Below are 19,760 nucleotides of genomic sequence, written 5' to 3'. Positions count from 1 at the left end.
AAGACAAGGCAAAATGCCTTGCCTTCAATGTGCCCGGTTCACATCACTGTGGTGCAGGCAGTGTGTGCTAAGTGGAGCACACACACAAGTGGAACAGATTACAGAATAGCCCAAGGTAATCATTATGTGTTAGATGGTGTTAAAACAAAGAGTACTGAGGTCATGGGGGGAATGTGCATGAGCTGCAATAAATCTTGCTCTGTTAGGACAGGCTGGGTCTGAGAAGCCCATCAGAGCTTACACTGGTAATTAAGTACTCTCAAGTACACCAGTTTTGTCAAATGCAATGCCTCTCTGTTTGGGCATATCTGTCAACTTTAAATATGATTTAGAAACTTGGACATTTCACATGAAATTCCTTTATATTAGTTTTGGATAGAGGGAAAGGGCTAGAGTCAAGTTCTTATTGAGGATATTTCCCCTCATTACTTGTTCTGGAGATCTCAGGGATAAGAAGTAAGGGAACACCAACAGTGAAAACATGATAGAGGCTTTAAAGATGAAGATTAGTGAAATCGTTTTTGTTTTTTTAAGCAGCGCAAGGGACAGTAGTTACATGAATAACAAGTGTTCCATGTGCTAGTGGATGCCCTGTTCCTTAAAATCTTGTGCCCTTATTGGAGAAATTTCCTCCTATTTCCTGTCTCATTGACCACTGAGACTTGGGGAGGAAGCCTTCTCCACCCAAGACAGAGTTCAAAAATCTCATGCTCCTAGTGTTGCCACCTCATCCCTTTAAACCCGAATGCATATGAATTACACAGGTTCTGTGGCTAATTTAGTGAGTCTAATTACTACCTTAATCAGCCATAGAACCTGTGAAATTCATATGTGTTTGGATTTAAAGGGATGAGGTGGTAACTCTACATGCTCCCTGTTGATTAGAGAGCTCTAACTCAGACTCACAGGGGGTATATTGTACCTCTGCAGAGAGTAATGCCCCAAATACACTATTAGATTTTCTGCAGATTTTTGGCTTCAGATTTACCAAAACCATGTAGTGCAAGGGCCTGCCTGATTGCATACAAATGAAAACTCTTAAGGTTTGACCTCATATTACATGGTTTTGGTAAATCTGCAGAAAATCTAATAGTGGGGTCTTAAGCCTCGTACACACAATCAGATTTTATGATGGGAAATGTGTGATGACAGGCTGTTGGTGGAAAATCCTACCGTGTGTATGCTCCATCGGACAATTGTTGTCGGATTTTCCATGGACAAATGTTGGATCACAGGTTTTAAGATTTTCCACGGACATATGTCTGTTGTCGGATTTTGTGTACACAAATCCGTCGGACAAAAGTCCAAAGTACAAACACGCTTGCTCGGAAGCAATGACGAGCCAGAAGCGGTCGGTTTTGTAAACTAGCGTTCGTAATGGAGAATTAACATTCATGACGTGGAAAATTATGAAATCTCGGAAGGCAGCGCACAGTCTCTTCTTCTTTAATGGGATAATAATGAAGTTGCTTTGCTGGTGATACTGATGGAGTTATTGCAAACAAATTTTCAAAGGCTTTTTTTTTCTAGTGATAGCAAGAATAATATTATTATGCTTTTTTTTATTATTTTTTATTTGGGCAAGTTACCACAACACCATTATCCCATAGTTTTTAAGATCAAAGATACAACTATGTTGATGTCCCTTGTCAATTTTACATTGTATTTTTTTAAATGTAACTGCCTACTCCCAAACTGTCATTTGAAGTAAAACACATAGGCAAGTATTGTTCTACACTATTTTTTAATTGTGCATTAAAAAAAATAAAAATAAAATTAGACATGTTATCTGTCAATAGAACTTAACCAAAACTGCATTCTATGCATCCAAAAATATAGAAAATATATCAAATCAAATCATTATTCAACCAAAAAAATATTGTCAAAGCAATAACTCCAAGGCCAATAATAAACATTATCTCCTCCGATTCCGCAACATGTCTGGTTGACGAACGGCCGTTCAGAAACAAACTGAAAGGCGCAAAATGAAAAGCGCGAAATGAAAAGTGCGAAATGAAAAGCACGAAATGAAAAGCGTAAATTAACACTTGCCAAACTTTTTCTAACACGAAATTAGCAGAAACAGCCCAAAGGGTGGCGCTAAAGAGCTGCAAAAATAACGTAGTACGACACTACGTTCGTATTTGTTGGCCAACAATTCCTTACTGTTTGTATGCGAGACAAGTTTGGGGCAACGTCCTTTGGACAAAAGTCCACGGTTTTGTTAGCCAACAAAATCCGATCGTGTGTACGAGGCTTAAGAGTCCTGCTCTACAGCATGCTAGCAAGGGACAGGCTTTCTACTTAAGCTAACAATGCAGTATTAGAATTTCACTCAGTTCAGGGAAATCAGCCAAAATTTTAACAGTGGGTGGCCCTACCGGTTCGCTTGATACCTCAATTGACTTTGGTTGCAGGAGCAGGGCCAAAAATTGTCAGCTGAATAGCCAATCAATCACAAGTCATGATCAGGTATTCTCTCTCACAGCTGTCATAATACAATAGCCTTGCAGGGAAGATTCCTCCATCCTTGGAATTTGTGTAAATGCAAGAATCTAAAAGTTTTATCTTCATCAGAATTCAGAAATCTGTTAGTGAATGGCCAGATTCATGTGGCTGCTTTCTAAAGAAAAAAAAAATGGTAATATATTGTACAACTTTTGTTTTGATGGAATATATTTAGATAGAAGTTATATTATGCTTTAATGGAAATCATTTGATGGAATACAGATAGGATTTGTCTGTGGTCACCTTTATTGTCGGTCTGTCCGTACACCCTGTCCAGACCAATCTGTTTTACAGAGACTGCAGACTTGCATTTTGGGCTCAAGTTCTTTGCACAAATACGCAATAGAAAACCTCTGCATTGCATACCGTAATTACCTATTAAACATGAGACACTGTACAGAGCTGATATTTCCTCTTTATAGCTCTTTAGTCATTTTATAGGAATAGTAAACCTGATTTGTAATTCAACTTTACTGTTAGTAAAAGAGCATCACAGGGTTATATTTTTTTTCTAATGTGACGCAGTTTCTGTATCAATGCCATAATTCAGCAAGCAAAAGAAATGTACACAAATACATGTCTTCTACTAATCCAGGCATTGCTGGAAGGTTGGCCTATTATATCAACTCTGAGAAAAAGCAAGTAGGAATATAAACTTCATAAATTAGAACACTGTAAAGGTAACCTGCTAATTTTTGTATGCAGGGCTTTTATGGATATGGTTAAATCTTGCTAACAGTCGGAGGGTCTTGATGGAGCATTAAATACCAGAAGTGCAGAGTCCGGGAGGATTACACACAGAGTACAGAGATCAGGGGTGAGCTATGTGCAGAGCTCGGGGTGTGCGTTACGTACAGAGTGCAGAGTTCAGGGTTGCGCTCTATACATAGTGCAGAGTTCAGCCTTCTTCCACAGCTGCTTACCTCTGCATCCCCATCCACATATCACTTTCACTCCTCTTCAACTCTGACCTCTGCATGCCACCCCCACTCCACTGCCCCCACCCTATCTTCTCCCACCTCCTTAAAAGCTCCACCATCTTTTACACGTCTTACAGATCAGATCTGTGGGAGCTGTTGGGAGACAAGCTGTCACTCATAAACACAGAAGATGACTTCTGTGTTTGCAAATCATAGTGGTGAGCAGAGGGCCTGAGCCAAAGGGGGTGGGACTGAGCTCCACCAAGTTCAAGCTGAAAAAAAAGACCCTGCTTGTATGACATGTGATAACAAGGTATCTGCTGTATTCTCAGCTCCACCCACCAGCTCACGGTATAAGGGCCGGTTCACACTATTGCGATGGTATGTTTATGGTATATGCGATAGTATGGTTGATATCTCACCGCATTCGGTGCAAACACGCACAGGAAACTTTTTTCTGTTCTGACCAGAATCGGATCGCATGTGTGTTCACACCTATGCGATCCGATTCATGTCTGAACAGTCAGTTCACAGTGAGATATGCAAGCTGAAATGGGGGTGTCGTTAACATATGACACTCCCCAGCAGTTTGCATATGGCAGTGTGAACCGCCGTGCGTGTCAGGTGCAATGAGGGAACCCGCAGTTGATACGCAGGGTTCTCGCATCGCAATAGTGTGAACCGGCCCTAATAGAGGGTTCTCACTCTTTCTGCTAGGTTTTACACAAAAGCTCAAATCCCTCCAAAATGTTTTGTTTTGGCTAGAGTGGGGAAGGGTTGGAACTTCCTTATTGCCATTTGTGTCCCTATTCAGGGGATTTTCTGTCACTTCCAGTCAGGACAGGAATCATCTTCAATGGGTGAAATGCCTTCTTAGTAGAAGGTGAAGGGTGGAAACCTCTGACAATGTTTTTATTGTTGTCTGTACCTTTCTGTCCCAATACCGCGGTCCCCCACTAATTTCTTTTATGAGTGACGCAGAGACAAGAAGTGAGCTACAATCTCTCTAGTAGGTCACACAGAAATGATAACCTGACATATATTTTAACTCTTACCCACAAGATAAAGGCAATAAGGGTATCAACTGCTTGTCCCCAAATAAACTCTTACCCACAATATTCAAAACAAAAAAAAACAAAAAAAAAACTAATATATATATATATATATATATATATATATATATATATATATATATATATATATATATATATATAATATTTATGACAGAGCTAGTAACTGGCAGGTAGACCTTTTCACTGGAGCCTTGTAGTAGGACAAGAAGTCAGTAGGGGGTTGCTTACCAGCATCTATCCACAACTGAAATGATACCTCAGGCACAAGTGTCACAATCTTTGGCATGGGTGTCTGTAAAAAAAAAAAAAAAAAAGATCCGTCCATGGTGAGAATCCTCCAAATTTATCTTAATGGCTCCCACACTGATCTTTAAGGGGTCACCGCCACCCAGCAAACATAAAATGAATTGAAAACTAATTTTAAGGCAGATGTTGTAGAAATGTCTTTATTTATCATGCCATTAGCAATACAATATCTGTGCTGCTGTGATAAGTATCGTTTGTTGTGGCAGTATGGTACTTTTACTTTCTGGTATACTAATGATTGATTATACTGGTACAAACAGGGCTCAAGTCCTGCGGGAACACATGGGAACGGAGTTCCTGTACTTTTTCCACAACAGGAACTCAGTTCCCATTAGCAGCCGTGTCCTGCAAGACTTTCAAGTATGCGAGCTGTGTGGCAGGTGCTACACCAGCAGCTGCCAACACAGCTCGCAATAGTAAGTACCGCACCCTGACCATTCAGGCATTGCCAGTAAGGGGCCCCATGACAGCTTCCACTTTGATCTACCTGTCAATCACAGCTAGCTGATGGACAGGTCCCTGCTGCTAAGAGATTGTATTTAGTCAGACCTCTCATGATGCGCTGCTCCCCGCCGGCTCCTCCTGATTTTATGTCTCCTCATCTCCCCACCCCCAGTCTCCTGCATACTTGCTCTGTGTGTCCCGCTGAATCCCCCCCCTCCTCTATCTTCAGTGCCATATGATGAGAGAAACCAGAGGAGGAGCACAGCTATTCTGCTCACAGGACATGCAGGGAGAGAGGTGAGCTGAGGGAGGAACATCAGTTTGGGGTGGTAAGCTGAGCACAATACCTGGCAAAGTTTAATGCCAGGAGGGAAGTTTATGTGGAAATATGTGAAGGGTTGGAATAGCAGCGAGTGTGTGTTGGAGCCCTGCAGAGTTTGCAGCCCCCCAAGCTAACATACATCTCCTAAGCAGGAACACATCACTATCTCCCTAAGCCAGGCATGTCCAAAGTCCAGCCCGCGGGCCAATCGCGGCCCGCGGTCCAGTTTTGAACGGCCCGTCTGGTTATTTAAACATATACATCTTTTGTGGCCCCCGGGGAGATCGCCGGGGTCACAAAAGATATATAGTCCAGCTGCCTTGGAGGGAGGAGGCAGGACGAGTGCCGTGCACACAGGCTGAGAATTTCCTGTGTACATGGCAGCTGTAATAGGAAGTCCCATCTCTGTCATTGGACGACTGTTCTGTCCATCAGAGGAGGCGGGACTTTCTCTTAAAGGGGCCGTTGTGTAAACAGGAAATTCTCCTGTAGGATGTCTTTGGCGCTCGTCCTGCCCTCCATGGCTGCACTGATGGCTGCACTGATGGTAATGGTGGCTGCATTCCTGGCAATTGCAATTGTGGGGCTGCATTCCTGGCAATGGTGAGTGAATTCCTGGCAATGGTGGCTGCATTCCTGGCAATGGTGGGTGAGTTCCTGGCAATGGTGGGTGAATTCCTGGCAATGGTGGCTGCATTCCTAGCAATTGGGGGTGAATTCCTGGCAATGGTGGCTGCATTCCTGGCAATGGTGGCTGCAATGGTGGCTGCATTCCCGGCAATAGTGGGTGCATTCCCGGCAATGGTGGGGCTGCATTCCTGGCAATAGTGGGTGAATTCCCGGAAATGGTGGGGCTGCATTCCTGGCAATAGTGGGTGCATTCCTGGCAATGGTGGGGCTGCATTCCCAGCAATGGTGGGTGCATTCCCGGCAATGGTGGGGCTGCATTCCTGGCAATGGTGGGGCTGCATTCCTGGCAATAGTGGGTGCATTCCCGGCAATGGTGGGGCTGCATTCCTGGCAATGGTGGGGCTGCATTCCCGGCAATGGTGGGGCTGCATTCCGGGCAATGGTGGGGCTGCATTCCGTGCAATGGTGGGGCTGCATTCCATGCAATGGTGGGGCTGCATTCCGTGCAATGGTGGGGCTGCATTCCTGGCAATGGTGGGGCTGCATTCCTGGCAATGGTGAGTGAATTTCTAGCAGTGGTGGGTGCATTCCTGGCAATGATGAGTGAATTTCTAGCAATGGTGGGGCTGCATTCCTGGCAATGGTGGGTACATTCCTGGCAATGGTGGGCACTGCATTCCTAGCAATGGTGGGCACTGCATTCCTAGCAATGGTGGGCACTGCATTCCTAGCAATGGTGGGCGCTGCATTCCTAGCAATGGTGGGCGCTGCATTCCTAGCAATGGTGGGGCTGCATTCCTGGCAATGGTGAGTGAATTTCTAGCAATGGTGGGGCTGCATTCGTGGCAATGGTGGGTACATTCCTGGCAATGGTGGGCACTGCAATTCTAGCAATGGTGGGCGCTGCATTTCTAGCAATGGTGGGCGCTGCGTTCCTGGCAATGGTGGGCGCTGCGTTCCTGGCAATTGTGGGTCTGCAGATGGACACTGACCCTTATTTTGCTTCAGTTCTTTATTTAAAATATTTTTATTTTTTTCCTGAAGCTTCCCTCTTAAAGTGAAGGTGCGTGTTATACCCCCAAAAATACGGTGTATCCAAATAATACACTTGAGTTCATCTCTTCACCACACACAGCCACAAAGGCATGAGAATTCTTGTTGGGTAGTGTATTAGTGCTCGGCCGAACACACTTAGACCGAATTTTAATGGTTCAAAGAATGTCAGGAAAAATGGTCGGCCCTCGAGCATGTTCAGTTCATCAAATCTGGCCCTCTTTGAAAAAAGTTTGGACACCCCTGCCCTAAGCATTCTGTCCAGATAATGTGCAGTTCATTTATGACCTTTCCGTTTAACCCTGTGTTATCCAAACTCTGTTCATTGAAAAGTGTAAACTCACCACATAAACACTCTATATACAAAATAAAATTCCCCAATAAAGATCAGAACACAATGTTCACATTTGCATGGAAGCACAATTGAATGAATGCTGATTATTCAGAGAATTACCGTATTTATGTTTATTGAGGTTTCTTTTTTTATGTACTAACAGTTAAGCTTCATACACACAATACGAAAATTGGATGAAAAATACCACTTTTGAAGCGCTCGTGCATATGAGCGTATCTTTTTTTTTTTTTTTGGTGGGCAAGTGGATCTTGGGTGGGAATTCCCACACTTTTTTCCCCAGGACTTGACCCCTGGGTACAAACAAGCCCAACCAGCACCCAGATATAGCAGATGATCACTGGAGCATTAGTCCACCTAGAGCAGCATATTTTGTTGTATTTGAACTGTAACTTGAGAAAGTAAAGCCTTGCTACTCAAACAAGATGGCACGGAGCAGAACAAGGCATGGTAGGCCAGTAATGGGGAAAAGATCAGATGCAAGGAGTCCACAGGCAAAACTGTTTATCAGTTCTTTGCTCTCTGCTTCCCCTTATTGGCCACAGCTTCCACAGTACAGGTCCTCTTTAGCTCAGGGCATCAACTTGTATGTCTAAATCTGTAGCTCCTAAGAACCTGCTTCATACATATTTCTACATCTACAAAAGTACAGTTCTGTGAATTTTTCTGACGTTGCCAGCAGCACTCTGTTCACCATATGGCCACATTCATACAACCCATCCAAGGTTATAAATCATAGCTCTGTGTTTTAACCAGCATCAAATCATGCTACCATGTACGTAAAACATTGTCGTCATTCTTCTCCTACAAAGGCTCGAAAATTCCTGCTGTCAGAATATAAACATTTTTACAATGGAGCGAGTGACCTGGTAACCTGATTGTTCCTATGTTCCTTAATAGGAGACATCAAGACTTGCTGGTGCCACCAGGAGGGTTATCTGTATTGTGACTTTTCATTCCCACAAAGTGAGGTCATGTCCTGTCATTAACAGTGCACTTTTCTGTGTTTACTTTCTAGAGATAGGACCTGTCACCATCACCACAGACCCAGAAAAATTCAAAAATGAACTGGAAGAGCTCTATGTTCAGGTATTTAGCTACTTTCCCAGAACTTCCTCTGGTCGGGGTGGACCACGCAAGTGTATCTAGACTAAAGAACAAAAAAATGTAATCTATTGTATATTCCTGGTTCTTAGACATAGTAGATGCTTTTTTTGGGGGGAGGGTTACTTTACATTTGGTGATCCTGCTAGTAGCACACTTTACATTTGGTGATCCTGCTAGTAGCACACTTCCTGTCCAACTGGAGAAACAGTGTTGTCACCCTAGAGCAGAAAAAAAGAACAGGGCTACCTAAACCAGTCAATATAATTAATAACCCAATATTGCTGTAGTGCTTGGTGTTAAAAAAAAAAGAGTGTATATCACTTTATTAAAGACCAGTTCTTTATCCTTTGAATATATTCAATAAGCACAACAATCTTCTCAAAGTGCACAAAGCAAAAATATCTAACAATATCCAAAAATATAAACCTCTCAATGTATTGTGTCAGTCCAAAAAAGTGTTTAAAGTCCATGATGGTGCTTCACAAAAATAATGTGTAAAATGTAATTTGTGGAGCACCATTGCAGACTTCTTAAGCACTTTTTTGGACTATGACACTATACATTGTGATGTTTATATGTTATGGTTATTATTAAATAGTTTTTATTGAATTGTGCACCTTGGGAAAATTGTTGTGCTTGTTAAATATATTCACAGGTAAAGAATTGGTTTTTAATAAGTATTATACACACACACATATTATGCACATTTTTTCTGTTAGCTAGCATGCTATAGTTCCGCACTAGCATTGACAGTGGTATCAAAAGTTATCTTACAAAAGTAGACAAAATAAAACAATATGAAAATGAGAACTCATACAGCAGCAGGAGATGGGCCTTTTCATAAAGTCATGAGAGCCAAGGGGTCCTAGGAAGCTTCCCTACAACAACGGGGTATCTCCGGAGCCTATCAATGTCCATGCAATGGTGCAATTTACAGCCTATGCAGATGTAAAAAGAAAAAATAGATCAGAAACCAGGAGGAAAGTAGGTAGAAAGGTGGCGCTAGAAAGAGAGAATAAGCACCTGGCGAGTAGAGGGGGATCGGGGATTACAGACTTAGAGGGGGGGGGGGGTGGTGTAAGGGCTCAGGAGCATCAAGGATATTATGCACAATTTTTTCAACACTGAACACATTTACAACAATAGTGTGTTATATTGACTGGTTTGGGTATCGCAGCTCTTTTTTCTTCAGTCATTATAGTGCAATAGAAAGGGTGAACACATAGCTGCAGCTGGAGTTTTTAGGTTTTTTAATATTTATAAGGAAGGGTATTTTCACTAAAATGTGTGTTAGGACTATGCAATGGGGTTGATTTACTAAAACCAGAGAGTGCAAAATCTGTGCATAGACACCAATCCGCTTCCAATTTTTTTTTTGTCACAGCTTAAAGAAGTATAGGCAAAACATATTTTTTTTCATTTTTGGATAGAGTGAGGGAGGGTTATAACCCCTGTATGATAAATGTTTGCCATTTGTGTCCCATTGGGGAGACTTACCTTCACTTCCTGTCCCATAGCCAAAAAGGAAGTGAGAGGAAATCCCTGAAATTAGAGGAATTCCTTGGGGACCCCCACGTCACCAAAACTAGTGTCCCCATTGGAAGATTTTCCCTCTATTACTATTCAGGGGACAATCCAAAATCAGTTTTTTTTTTTTGACTTTCATTTTCGATGATAATGGTAAACAGGACAAATCGAGAGGATTAATCTCCCTAAGGGGGCCACAGACAACAATAAAAACTTGATAGTTCTATTCCACTCTATCCAAAACTAAAAAAAAAAAAAGTTTTGCTTTTCGTTATACTTTAATTGAACAAGCTGAAGTTAGAAGCTGATTGGCTACCATGCACCAGATTTTTCACTCTTTAGTTTTAGTAAATCAACCCCCCCAATGCCCCCCTCTCTTGGCTTTAAAACATAAAGGAAGGTGTCCTGTAATTCATAGAGAAATCTCGGCAAGGTTGATAATACTGTGCATGGAATGGGCTAAAAGGGTTTTTCTGGCAGTATCAACAAGCATTTTTTTGTATTTATTGACCAGATATAACAAAACACTTTCAATGATATGTTTAACAGACCAAAATGAAGTAAATAAGATAAAATTCATTGTTAGGCTTTACAGATACATTAAGAAGATGTGTTTTCTTCTTCCCTCAATGCCTTAATGATTTCAGGGTGGGGGTGACTGTCCGGAGATGAGTGTGGGTGCTATCAAGATGGCCTTAGATGTTTCCCACCCTGGATCCTTCATTTACGTTTTTACAGATGCCCGTGCCAAAGATTTTCGTAAGAAACAAGAGGTTCTTCAGCTGCTGCAGCTCAAGCAGTCTCAGGTTAGTACATCTGGCATTCCATTTTATATATTCAGGGTTTCCCACATTTTATTATGGGCCTTTTGTACATGAACTAGAGCAGTGGTCATCAACCCTGTCCTCAGTGCCCACTAACAGGGCAGGTTTTATGTATTACCTTGGGGAGATGCAGACTAGAATACTGCAATCACTGAGCAGCAAATGATATCACCTGGGATGTATTTCCGTTCTCTTGTAAACCTGGCCTATTAGTGGGCCCTGAAGACAGGGTTGATGACCACTGAACTAGAGCAATAATGGTGCAGATTTTGGAAATAGCACCCAATAGGAAACAAGTCAATGACATCAGTATATGAGATCTGGAAATAGACTTGTAGACTGAAAATCCCTCACCCTCTTCTCATGTTCATTCAGAGGAGTCTATAGTGTAGAACAGCCTTTCTCAACCTTTTCAATACAGAGGAACCCTTGAAATAGTTCTCTGTTCTCGGGGGAACCCCTTCTAAAAATTTGAAACCTAAAACTCATGATACATTAGTGTGATGGTCAGTGGGATGAATGGACCTTACACTTGTGGTCATTGGGAAGAATTTCCTCCTTACAGAGAGCTAAAAAGATCAATGGTGTGAGTGGGAACTTATCTGAGAGGCAGAAATTGCCCAATGCTGAAGGAAACCCTAGCAACCTATGGAGGAACCCTGGTTGAGAATCACTAGTGTAGGAGATCTAATTGCAGTTGAATTGAGGGGCTCTGCTTAATTATTAATCCCTATTTACTGCAAGGAGACTTGGTAGGAAGAGCTGGGAATCCCTGAACTGCAAAAAAAAAAACCCCTAGGCCCAGGATTAGGTGTTCCCAGTCCACTTAGTTACACAGCAGAGCAGTCTGGTATACTTAAAGAGGAAGTAAACCCTGATGGGTTTTACGTCCTCTTTTGCTCCCTGCAAAGTATGCAAATTAAAAGCATAATGGGCTAGTATGCATCAAACTTACCTGCAAACAAATCCATTGCTGTCCCCTGTGCAGGCTGCGTCCATCTTCGCTCCTCTTCCTTCGTGACTGGCCAGAGCTGCATGCGCGCGGGAGCTGTCAGTAACGGCACATGCTGAGGGAAGAAATGGCACAGAAGTCCATTTCTTCACAGTGCATGTGCAGATTACATCATCAGTGCACTACAAGTGAAATATCTCTTAAACCGTGAACGTTTAGAAGATATTTCCACTAGCTATAGGTAAGCCTTATTCTAGGCTTACCTATAGTTAAAAGTCACTGGGGAGTGTTTACAACCACTTTAAGCCAAGGTAAAACAACAAATGCTTTGGGTGGATAAGTTCTGTGTACAGCGAATATTTCCATACTGTATTTTTCAGTTTGATTACATTTCAGTTTGAGTGAATTTAAAGGAGATCTATGGTCACAGCATGCACTTTCATTTTATAACATCATCACTTTAATAACAATACAAACAATGATTATTTTAAAAAAAATATCCTTTCATGTTCTGAGTGCTGCCTACCTGCTGGACAACTCTTTCCACATCTTCCTGGATTCCCTGAATGTTTTGCAAGTTTTCCTCTTATCACATACATGGTGGGAGGCCAAATTGATGAGAGGGCTTCCTTTATGGCTAATCTCCAAGCACCCCTGAAGGTGAGAACAGGAAATACAAGGCTCAAAGAAGCATGGGTTGCTTGCTGGAAGCTGCTCGTGGAGATGTCCGGCTTTTGAAAAAAATAATCAATTGCAGCCACTGTGCCCATCAAACACAGCCACTGTGCCCATCAAACGCTGCCATTGTGCCATCAAATGCTGCCATTAAATGCTGACACTGTGCCCTCAAACGCTGACACTGTGCCCATCAAATGCTGGCAGTGTGCCAATCAAACACTGCCAGTGTGCTTATCAAATGCTGCCAGTCTACCCTTGAATGCTCCCAGTGTGACCAACGCCCACTCGCCGTCGGCCTGGCACTTTCCCTGTCTTGGTGGGTGACGGCGATGAGCGGGGTCTTTAATGCATCTCCTTCCGTCCTCTCCTTCTGATAGGCATCCAATAGCGACGCCTGTCGTTTCAGCCAATCAGGAGACAGGTAACAGACCCGAGCACCTGATTGGTGAAGAGGTGGTTTAGTGTTAGGAAAGTTAATATTCATTTGCTTTCCTAACATAGCTGAGTGACCTGCGAGCACCCAGCATGGCGCTCGCAGGTCACATTTTTTTACGCCTATTAGAGCCTATAGCTCTAATCAGGTGCTTCGAAAACACACCCCGTTGCTGTAATTCAGGCACCCAAAAAGGAGCCGGGCGCCTGAATAGGGGGTGGCAGCGGCGGCCATAGATAGATTCATGCAATGCATGAATCTATCTATTGGTGATAGAGGGGGTGGCAGGAGAGAGGGGGCGGCACCTGTGCACCCTTAGGGACGCACCACCACCACAGTGGAACCCCCCAAACAGTGAGGCAGGTCTGGCACAGTGGCAGGAAGAAGGTGGTACCTGTGGTAGTCAGCAGGTAAACTGGCAGAGTGGAGACCAGAAGCGTAGTATGGACAGATCGGAGGTAAGATGCCGATTTTGGACGTCAAGACAAAAGAGTGGTCAGGAAGGCAAGCCAGGATCATACACAGGTGAGCACAAAAAGCAGAGTAGAACAACCCGAGGTCAAAACCAAGAATAAGGCAGAAAACAGATCCAGGAGCAAGCCGATCGGTAACGGGAAATCCACAAGGAAGTGCACTGGAGAGCCAAAGATCAACCAGCAATATATGGAGCCTGCTGATTCCCTTATAAAGGCTGTTTGGTGCCAGTGCTGGATAAGGCCATGCACCAGAACGCATTCCCAATGTGCCCTTGCACATTTCCTGTGCATCTGCACGCATTCCTGCGCAAACAAATGCGGCCATCTAAAGTACTGGCAGAAATGGCAGATCTTCATCCCAGCATATGCTTACCTTTATCCTGAACAGCATCCTGACACCTCTGCTATTTACTTTCCCATTGAAAGGTCTACATATCTCATGGTACCTTGCTGCCTGCAAGCAGTGATTCATGTACTGACTCCACCTTCTAAAACCCCTCCTCTCATCACCTGTGTAGTTCAGAAGGCAGTCTGTGTGAAATGTGTGACATGGCAGTGCATACTCACAGGGCATAGTGAATATGTCACAGAATGCAAGGAAGTAAATGTGTTGGGATCTTCACAAAATAAGTTTATAAACTGTAAGATTTACCAGATGATTAAGAGTAGACTTGAAATAATTAAAGTACAATGTAGAAATTCATATATGATTTTACATTTCGACCATAGATACACTGTAAAGGAAGAAAACCTGTACTGAAACAAAGATAGGGCTGTCCTTAACAACCTCTAGTTGCCCACGTTGATCCAATGACTTCAGTACTGCCTAAGTCACCAATAACCAGTGTGTAGATTATGAGTTCTGATTTGACTTGCTGCATGCTTGTCCTACTTAGGTCAGTATTTCAGTTCTGTACGAAAGTCATATATAAACAGGTAACTAGCATTTTGAGAAGGAGGTGAGCTGTGGCAGCACACGTTTCTTCCATGGCAAGTTTTCTTAATAGTATACCAAGCATGTAACTGTATATAGGCTCTTGGCCTGTATACTTTTATCTTTTGATGGTTTGATCGTTTGGGTAAATTTTGTTAAATTACGTACTTTCTCTGCAGGTGGTCTTTGTGCTTACCGGAGACTGCGGAGACCGGACTCACCAGGGTTACCGTGTATATGAAGAAATCGCAGCCACCAGTTCAGGACAGATATTCCACCTGGACAAGCAGCAGGTTAATGAGGTACGTGACTCCATCCATTTTAAATTACATTTTACACTGATCTGTCGGACCTTCCTAGTAGTCTAAATCAGTTACCCCAAAATCTAAATTTTGGTAATCAAGGTCATATACAATATAGCACACAAGTGGAATTCTTCAGAAAATTATAACACAAGAATGACACCTTTTTGAGTCACAGAGCAAAGTAAATTTTTTTCCCCATATTTTTTATTGTTTTCTGAATAATTTGTACAAACAAGAGGTTATCATATAGAATGTGTCAAACAACTCTTATATTAGAAACAATGGTAAATACAGTATGCACAGCTCATCTGATAATAATGGATGAACAGTTGGACCATTTTACAGTTAATATCCGCGTACACACGAGAGGATTGTCCGTCCAACTTAGTCCATCAGACAATCCGACAGACAGTCCGCCTACTTTCGAATGAACGGACTTGACCACACACGATGAACAGACAGTCCGTTGAAAGCGTGCGCGATGACGTGTACAGCACGTACGACGGGACTAGAAATACGACGTCCAATACACTGCAATGCAACCTTCGGCCGTGTAAATCCTTTCTGAGCATGCGCCATACTTAGTCCGTCTAACTAGCCTACTCACGAGCGGACTGTCCGCTGAAACCAAAGTTGGACGGACTGTATTACGGAAATTCCGAAAGACTTAGTCCGCCAGACTGTCCGCTGAAAAAGTCCGCTGAAGCCCACACACGAGCAGACTAAGTTGGACGGACAATCCTCTCGTGTGTACGCGGCCTTACATTTTAACAATTCAAGATTCCTTGTTGAAAACCATGCTAATTGAGTCATTTAGAGTATTTTAGAGTTTGATAAAGTATAATAAAATAAGATATAAAATAGGAATAAAATAAAAGCACAAATATAAAAACAAAGAATAAAAAACAAAAAATATAAAAATAAAAGGGAAGGAAAAGTAATGACTGAAACTGGTGTACCTATGTGTAAAAAAGTGTCATAACACAATAAGGAAATATTACTTTGGTCACTTATGGATTGACACTTCGAAGTGAATGTAGACCCCTCATATGTTTTTTTTTTCTGCTGTCTATGTCCATCCAGGAGATTTTCCTTCACTTTCTGTCTCAAAAAAAAAATCAGTAAGAGGAAATCTCTTCAAAGTGAGAGGATATCTCCGCTTGCTCAGTTGTCACTATTGGAAGATTTCCACTCAGTTCTGTTACAAGGACAATTCAGAAATTTTGGATTTTCCATTACTTTGCCAATACAATAGTCATCGGGACCAAAAGTGAGGGTCTATCTCCCCACCAGGGACAAAGACATCAATAAAAACCTGACAAGGGTTCTGATTCTACCACATTCTTCGTGGAAAAATGTTTTGGCTTTACACACACTTTAAAATAAGTAAAAAATAAATGTTTCCGAATTTTGGCATATTATCGACACCAAGATTGACCATTCCAGCGAATTTCCTTAAAGCAAAAGTTAAGTAGAAGGACCTGCCCTTGACAAATATTTCTTTACTTGGTGCAGTTATCTTTTTTTTTTATATGAAATATATTTTATTTGTGCCATCAAAGAACAATGAACATACATCTTCAAGACGTGCCGAACAGTAACGTTGTCTGTCATGACAGATAATGACTAGGCACATTTTCTAAGGGATGGGGAAAAGGGGTGGGGGGGGTCAACATTGGGGTACATATCAATATACCTTCAGAAACATCTATAGGTAAAGTTTGTAGCATTTGTATGCGGAAGAAGGATTGTGAAGAGAGAAGGGTGCAAGGGAGGTAATGGAGAATGTGGGAAAGAGCGGGAAGAAAGGTCCACGGGCTGGGTACATGAGAGGGAAGAGGGGGAATGGGCATGAGTAATGCAGACACCGCCACTCCAGCAGGATAAACGCAACAATATTCATTAATATTCGCTTGGTGTCCCGTAGGGAGGTAGGGTCCCCCGTCCCAAATAGAGTTATAGACTGCCAATAGAGGGGGAATGATTCTGTCCTGTAAAAGTTTGTAAAATTCGGAGTTGTAGCCGTCGGGGCCCGGGGCCTTACCATACGACAGATCCTTGATGACCGCTGTAATTTCGTCCTCGGTGATTGGGGCGTTTAACATTGTTAGGTGATCGGAGATCGATCGTAGGAAGGGAGGAAGAGTCAAGCCAGTCCGTCGCTGTGTGGGGGTCAATCAGGTCTTGGGCATATAAGTCGGTGTAGTACTTTTCTAAAGTGACAATAATGTCCTTAGGAGATGTGTGTAGGGTGCCGTCTGGGCCTCGAAGAGCTGTGATATGAGTGGTGGTGTACGTTCCCTTGGTGAGTCTTGCTAATAACTTCCCTGCGTTATTTCCATATTGGTAGTATTGTAGTTGTGTGTAAGACATTTTTAAATGTTCCAGCTTGTCTGCCCAAGTATTGAAAAGGCGCCTGGCCTGCTCCCAGAGACTATGGTTTTCTGCAGTATTATGTGCGTTGAGCTGTGCTTGGGCTGACCTGACTGCCGTGCTGGCTTCTAAGTATTTTGTTTGAGTATTCTTCCTGTAGGCTGAGGTGAAAGAAATAATTTTACCCCGCATAAACGCTTTGCCTGCCTCCCAATAGAGGTTTGGACTGTCGATGTGGCTACTATTATTATGGGCATATTCCAACCAGGCCTCCTCAAGCATCCGTTTAAAGTCATCATTTAGGGTCAGGTGTGCCGGGAAGCGCCATTGTCTGAATGTCGGGTTATTCCTGAAGTTGTCAAGGGTGACAGTGATGGGAGAATGGTCGGAGGTATACTAGATTCCGTAATCTTATGGATCAAAGAGTGAGTGCAGAGAAAGTAGTCGAGCCTGTCGAAGGATTTATGGACTGGGGAGAAAAAGGTGTATTCCTTATCCAGGGGGTGAGAAAGTCTCCAAATGTCTAATAAGCATAGGGCATGTAACATGTGGTAAAGGTGGTAGAATTGGGGCCGTGTGGGTGGTCTATAACCATGATGTGGGTTGGACCTGTCCTCCTCGTCATTGATGGTCGAGTTAAAGTTGCCCCCAATAAGGTGAGGTACGTTAGAATCGTTTGCTAGTTTAGCCGTTAGGTTAGTGAAGTAGGTTTTGTCTGGGGCGTTCGGTGCGTAAATACTGGTAATTCTGATTTTGCCCATCGGGAAATTGAGGTGGATTGATAGGAACCTACCCTCCTTGTCTTTGTCAATCGAGATCAAGTCATAAATTAGGTTTTTGTGCAACAGTATAACTGTGCTGGCTCTTCGGCCTGTTAACCTAAACTCCTCATAAGGCAACAGGCCTTTGGAGGCCGATCCCAGCACCCTTCCTACCCATAGTTTCCACAAGCGGTGAAGATCACCCTCCTCCAGGTGTGTTTCCTGGAGCAGAGCAATATCTACATGCAGTCTTTTTAAATGCCTGAGGACTTTCATACGTTTTATAGGGGAACGCAAGCCCTTAACGTTCCAGGAAGCTATTTGAATAGGTTGCATTGTTCAGATATGATGAGTGAATAATGCTATGAGATATAAGAGATGTATCTCTGTCAAGTACTCCAGTATCTCTTTGGAATAAGATGTATAGTTTTGCCTGTGAGGGGAATGGAGGAACCTTGCTCTCTCTGTATAGAGGGGAGGGATTAGAGAGGGTGTGTAACAAAAAGGGTAAAAACTGAACATAATAAACAACATCAATCGTAACTTCACTTTTTTCCATATGTAACACTACCACCAGTTGTACCACCAGCCCGCAGGATTGATAGGTAGACCTAAAAGAAATATTGTTGAGCACCTTTTCCAGAGGAAGTATAGAAAAGGTAGGACTTAGGTCCCCTATGACAGCAAGCCACTACCTGGGGGGGGGGGTCAAAGGTGGAAGAATTGCATATGGCCCCTGACCAGGGTGAGGACCAAATATGACAGGTACGATTAAAACTTTTAGGCTTTTGAGCTGTAGGTAGAACAACAGATCAAACATGTGTAACAGGTAACATATAAAATGAAGCCTCAGGCTATCCCCTGTCAGCTAAGGGAAAGCTAATGCCCTTTTAGCCAGGGGAAACGTGCCCAGCAAGAGGCAGTGAGCTCCCGAAGGAGAGTTTCAGGTCATGGGGAGACCACTCACGTGCCCTAATAAACCAACCACGAATGACCCCAGTCGGAATCAGCAGTGATCTGGTAGATCGGGTAGAGAGGTGTGTTTCAGACGCTTAGGGGGGTCCTTCCTAGGGCTCCTTTGATCTCTCGGCCCTTGTTTTACCTTATCCGTGTAGGTATCAGAAGAATTTTGTTTGGTCAATATAGAGCGTAGAAAGGCATTGGCTTTTCCGAGGAGTGAAAGATGAGCTGTTCCCCGTCCGGAGCTAGAAGGCGCAGGACTGCAGGGTAGGCCAGTGTGAAACGAATGTTCTTTTTGTAGAGCTCTGCGCAGATTGGTTGGAATTCTTTGCATTTGCGAGACACCTCCGCCGAGTAGTCCACGAATATGAGCAACTTATGACCCTTTATCTCCACCGACCATGATTTTCTGAAGCTCTGGAGAATTTCGGTGCGGTCGGCTTAGTTAAGATATTTTGCAATGACTGCCCATGGTCGTTGGCGGTCATTTGAAGGGGCTCCAATTCGATGCGCCCTTTCTACTGTACAGCGGTGTTGCATGCCCAGGGCCTCCGGGAGGCACAGAGATTAAGGAGCGAGTCCTGCTTATGCGATTAAGGGAGGCCGATAATCCTCAAGTTGCTCCTCCTAGAGCGATTTTCGAGGTCCTCCATGCAGTCGTGCATGTGTTGCTGGTCTTGTACAAACTTTCTAGCGCAGCGTTCATGTTATAGTTATCATCTTCCAGGGAGGAAATGCGCTGTTCAGCTGAGGTCAGCCTCCTAAAGTGATCCCCCAGCTCTTTCCTTAGTTGTAGTATACCTTCTGTAACAGCTCTATCTA

The 19,760-nt window shown here is 43.1% G+C and overlaps 1 protein-coding gene across 1 annotated transcript in view; it reads left to right on the top strand.

Annotated features, from left to right (window-relative positions):
• The window catches only part of HMCN2 (hemicentin 2), a 361,882-nt gene that overhangs the window by 41,089 nt on the left and 301,033 nt on the right, over positions 1–19,760 (top strand). The window contains exons 2-4 of the mRNA XM_077478193.1: positions 8,627–8,697; positions 10,890–11,048; positions 14,719–14,841. Coding sequence (XP_077334319.1) covers positions 8,627–8,697; positions 10,890–11,048; positions 14,719–14,841 — 353 coding nt within the window. The remainder of the gene's footprint in view (positions 1–8,626; positions 8,698–10,889; positions 11,049–14,718; positions 14,842–19,760) is intronic.

The sequence above is a fragment of the Lithobates pipiens genome, unplaced genomic scaffold (assembly GCF_037356315.1).
Source record: "Lithobates pipiens isolate NorthernLeopardFrog02 unplaced genomic scaffold, aLitPip1_a1.2 Scaffold_1, whole genome shotgun sequence".
NCBI lineage: Eukaryota > Metazoa > Chordata > Amphibia > Anura > Ranidae > Lithobates > Lithobates pipiens.
Note: the sequence above shows the minus strand (reverse complement) of the source record. Positions and strands in the feature narration are given on the sequence as shown.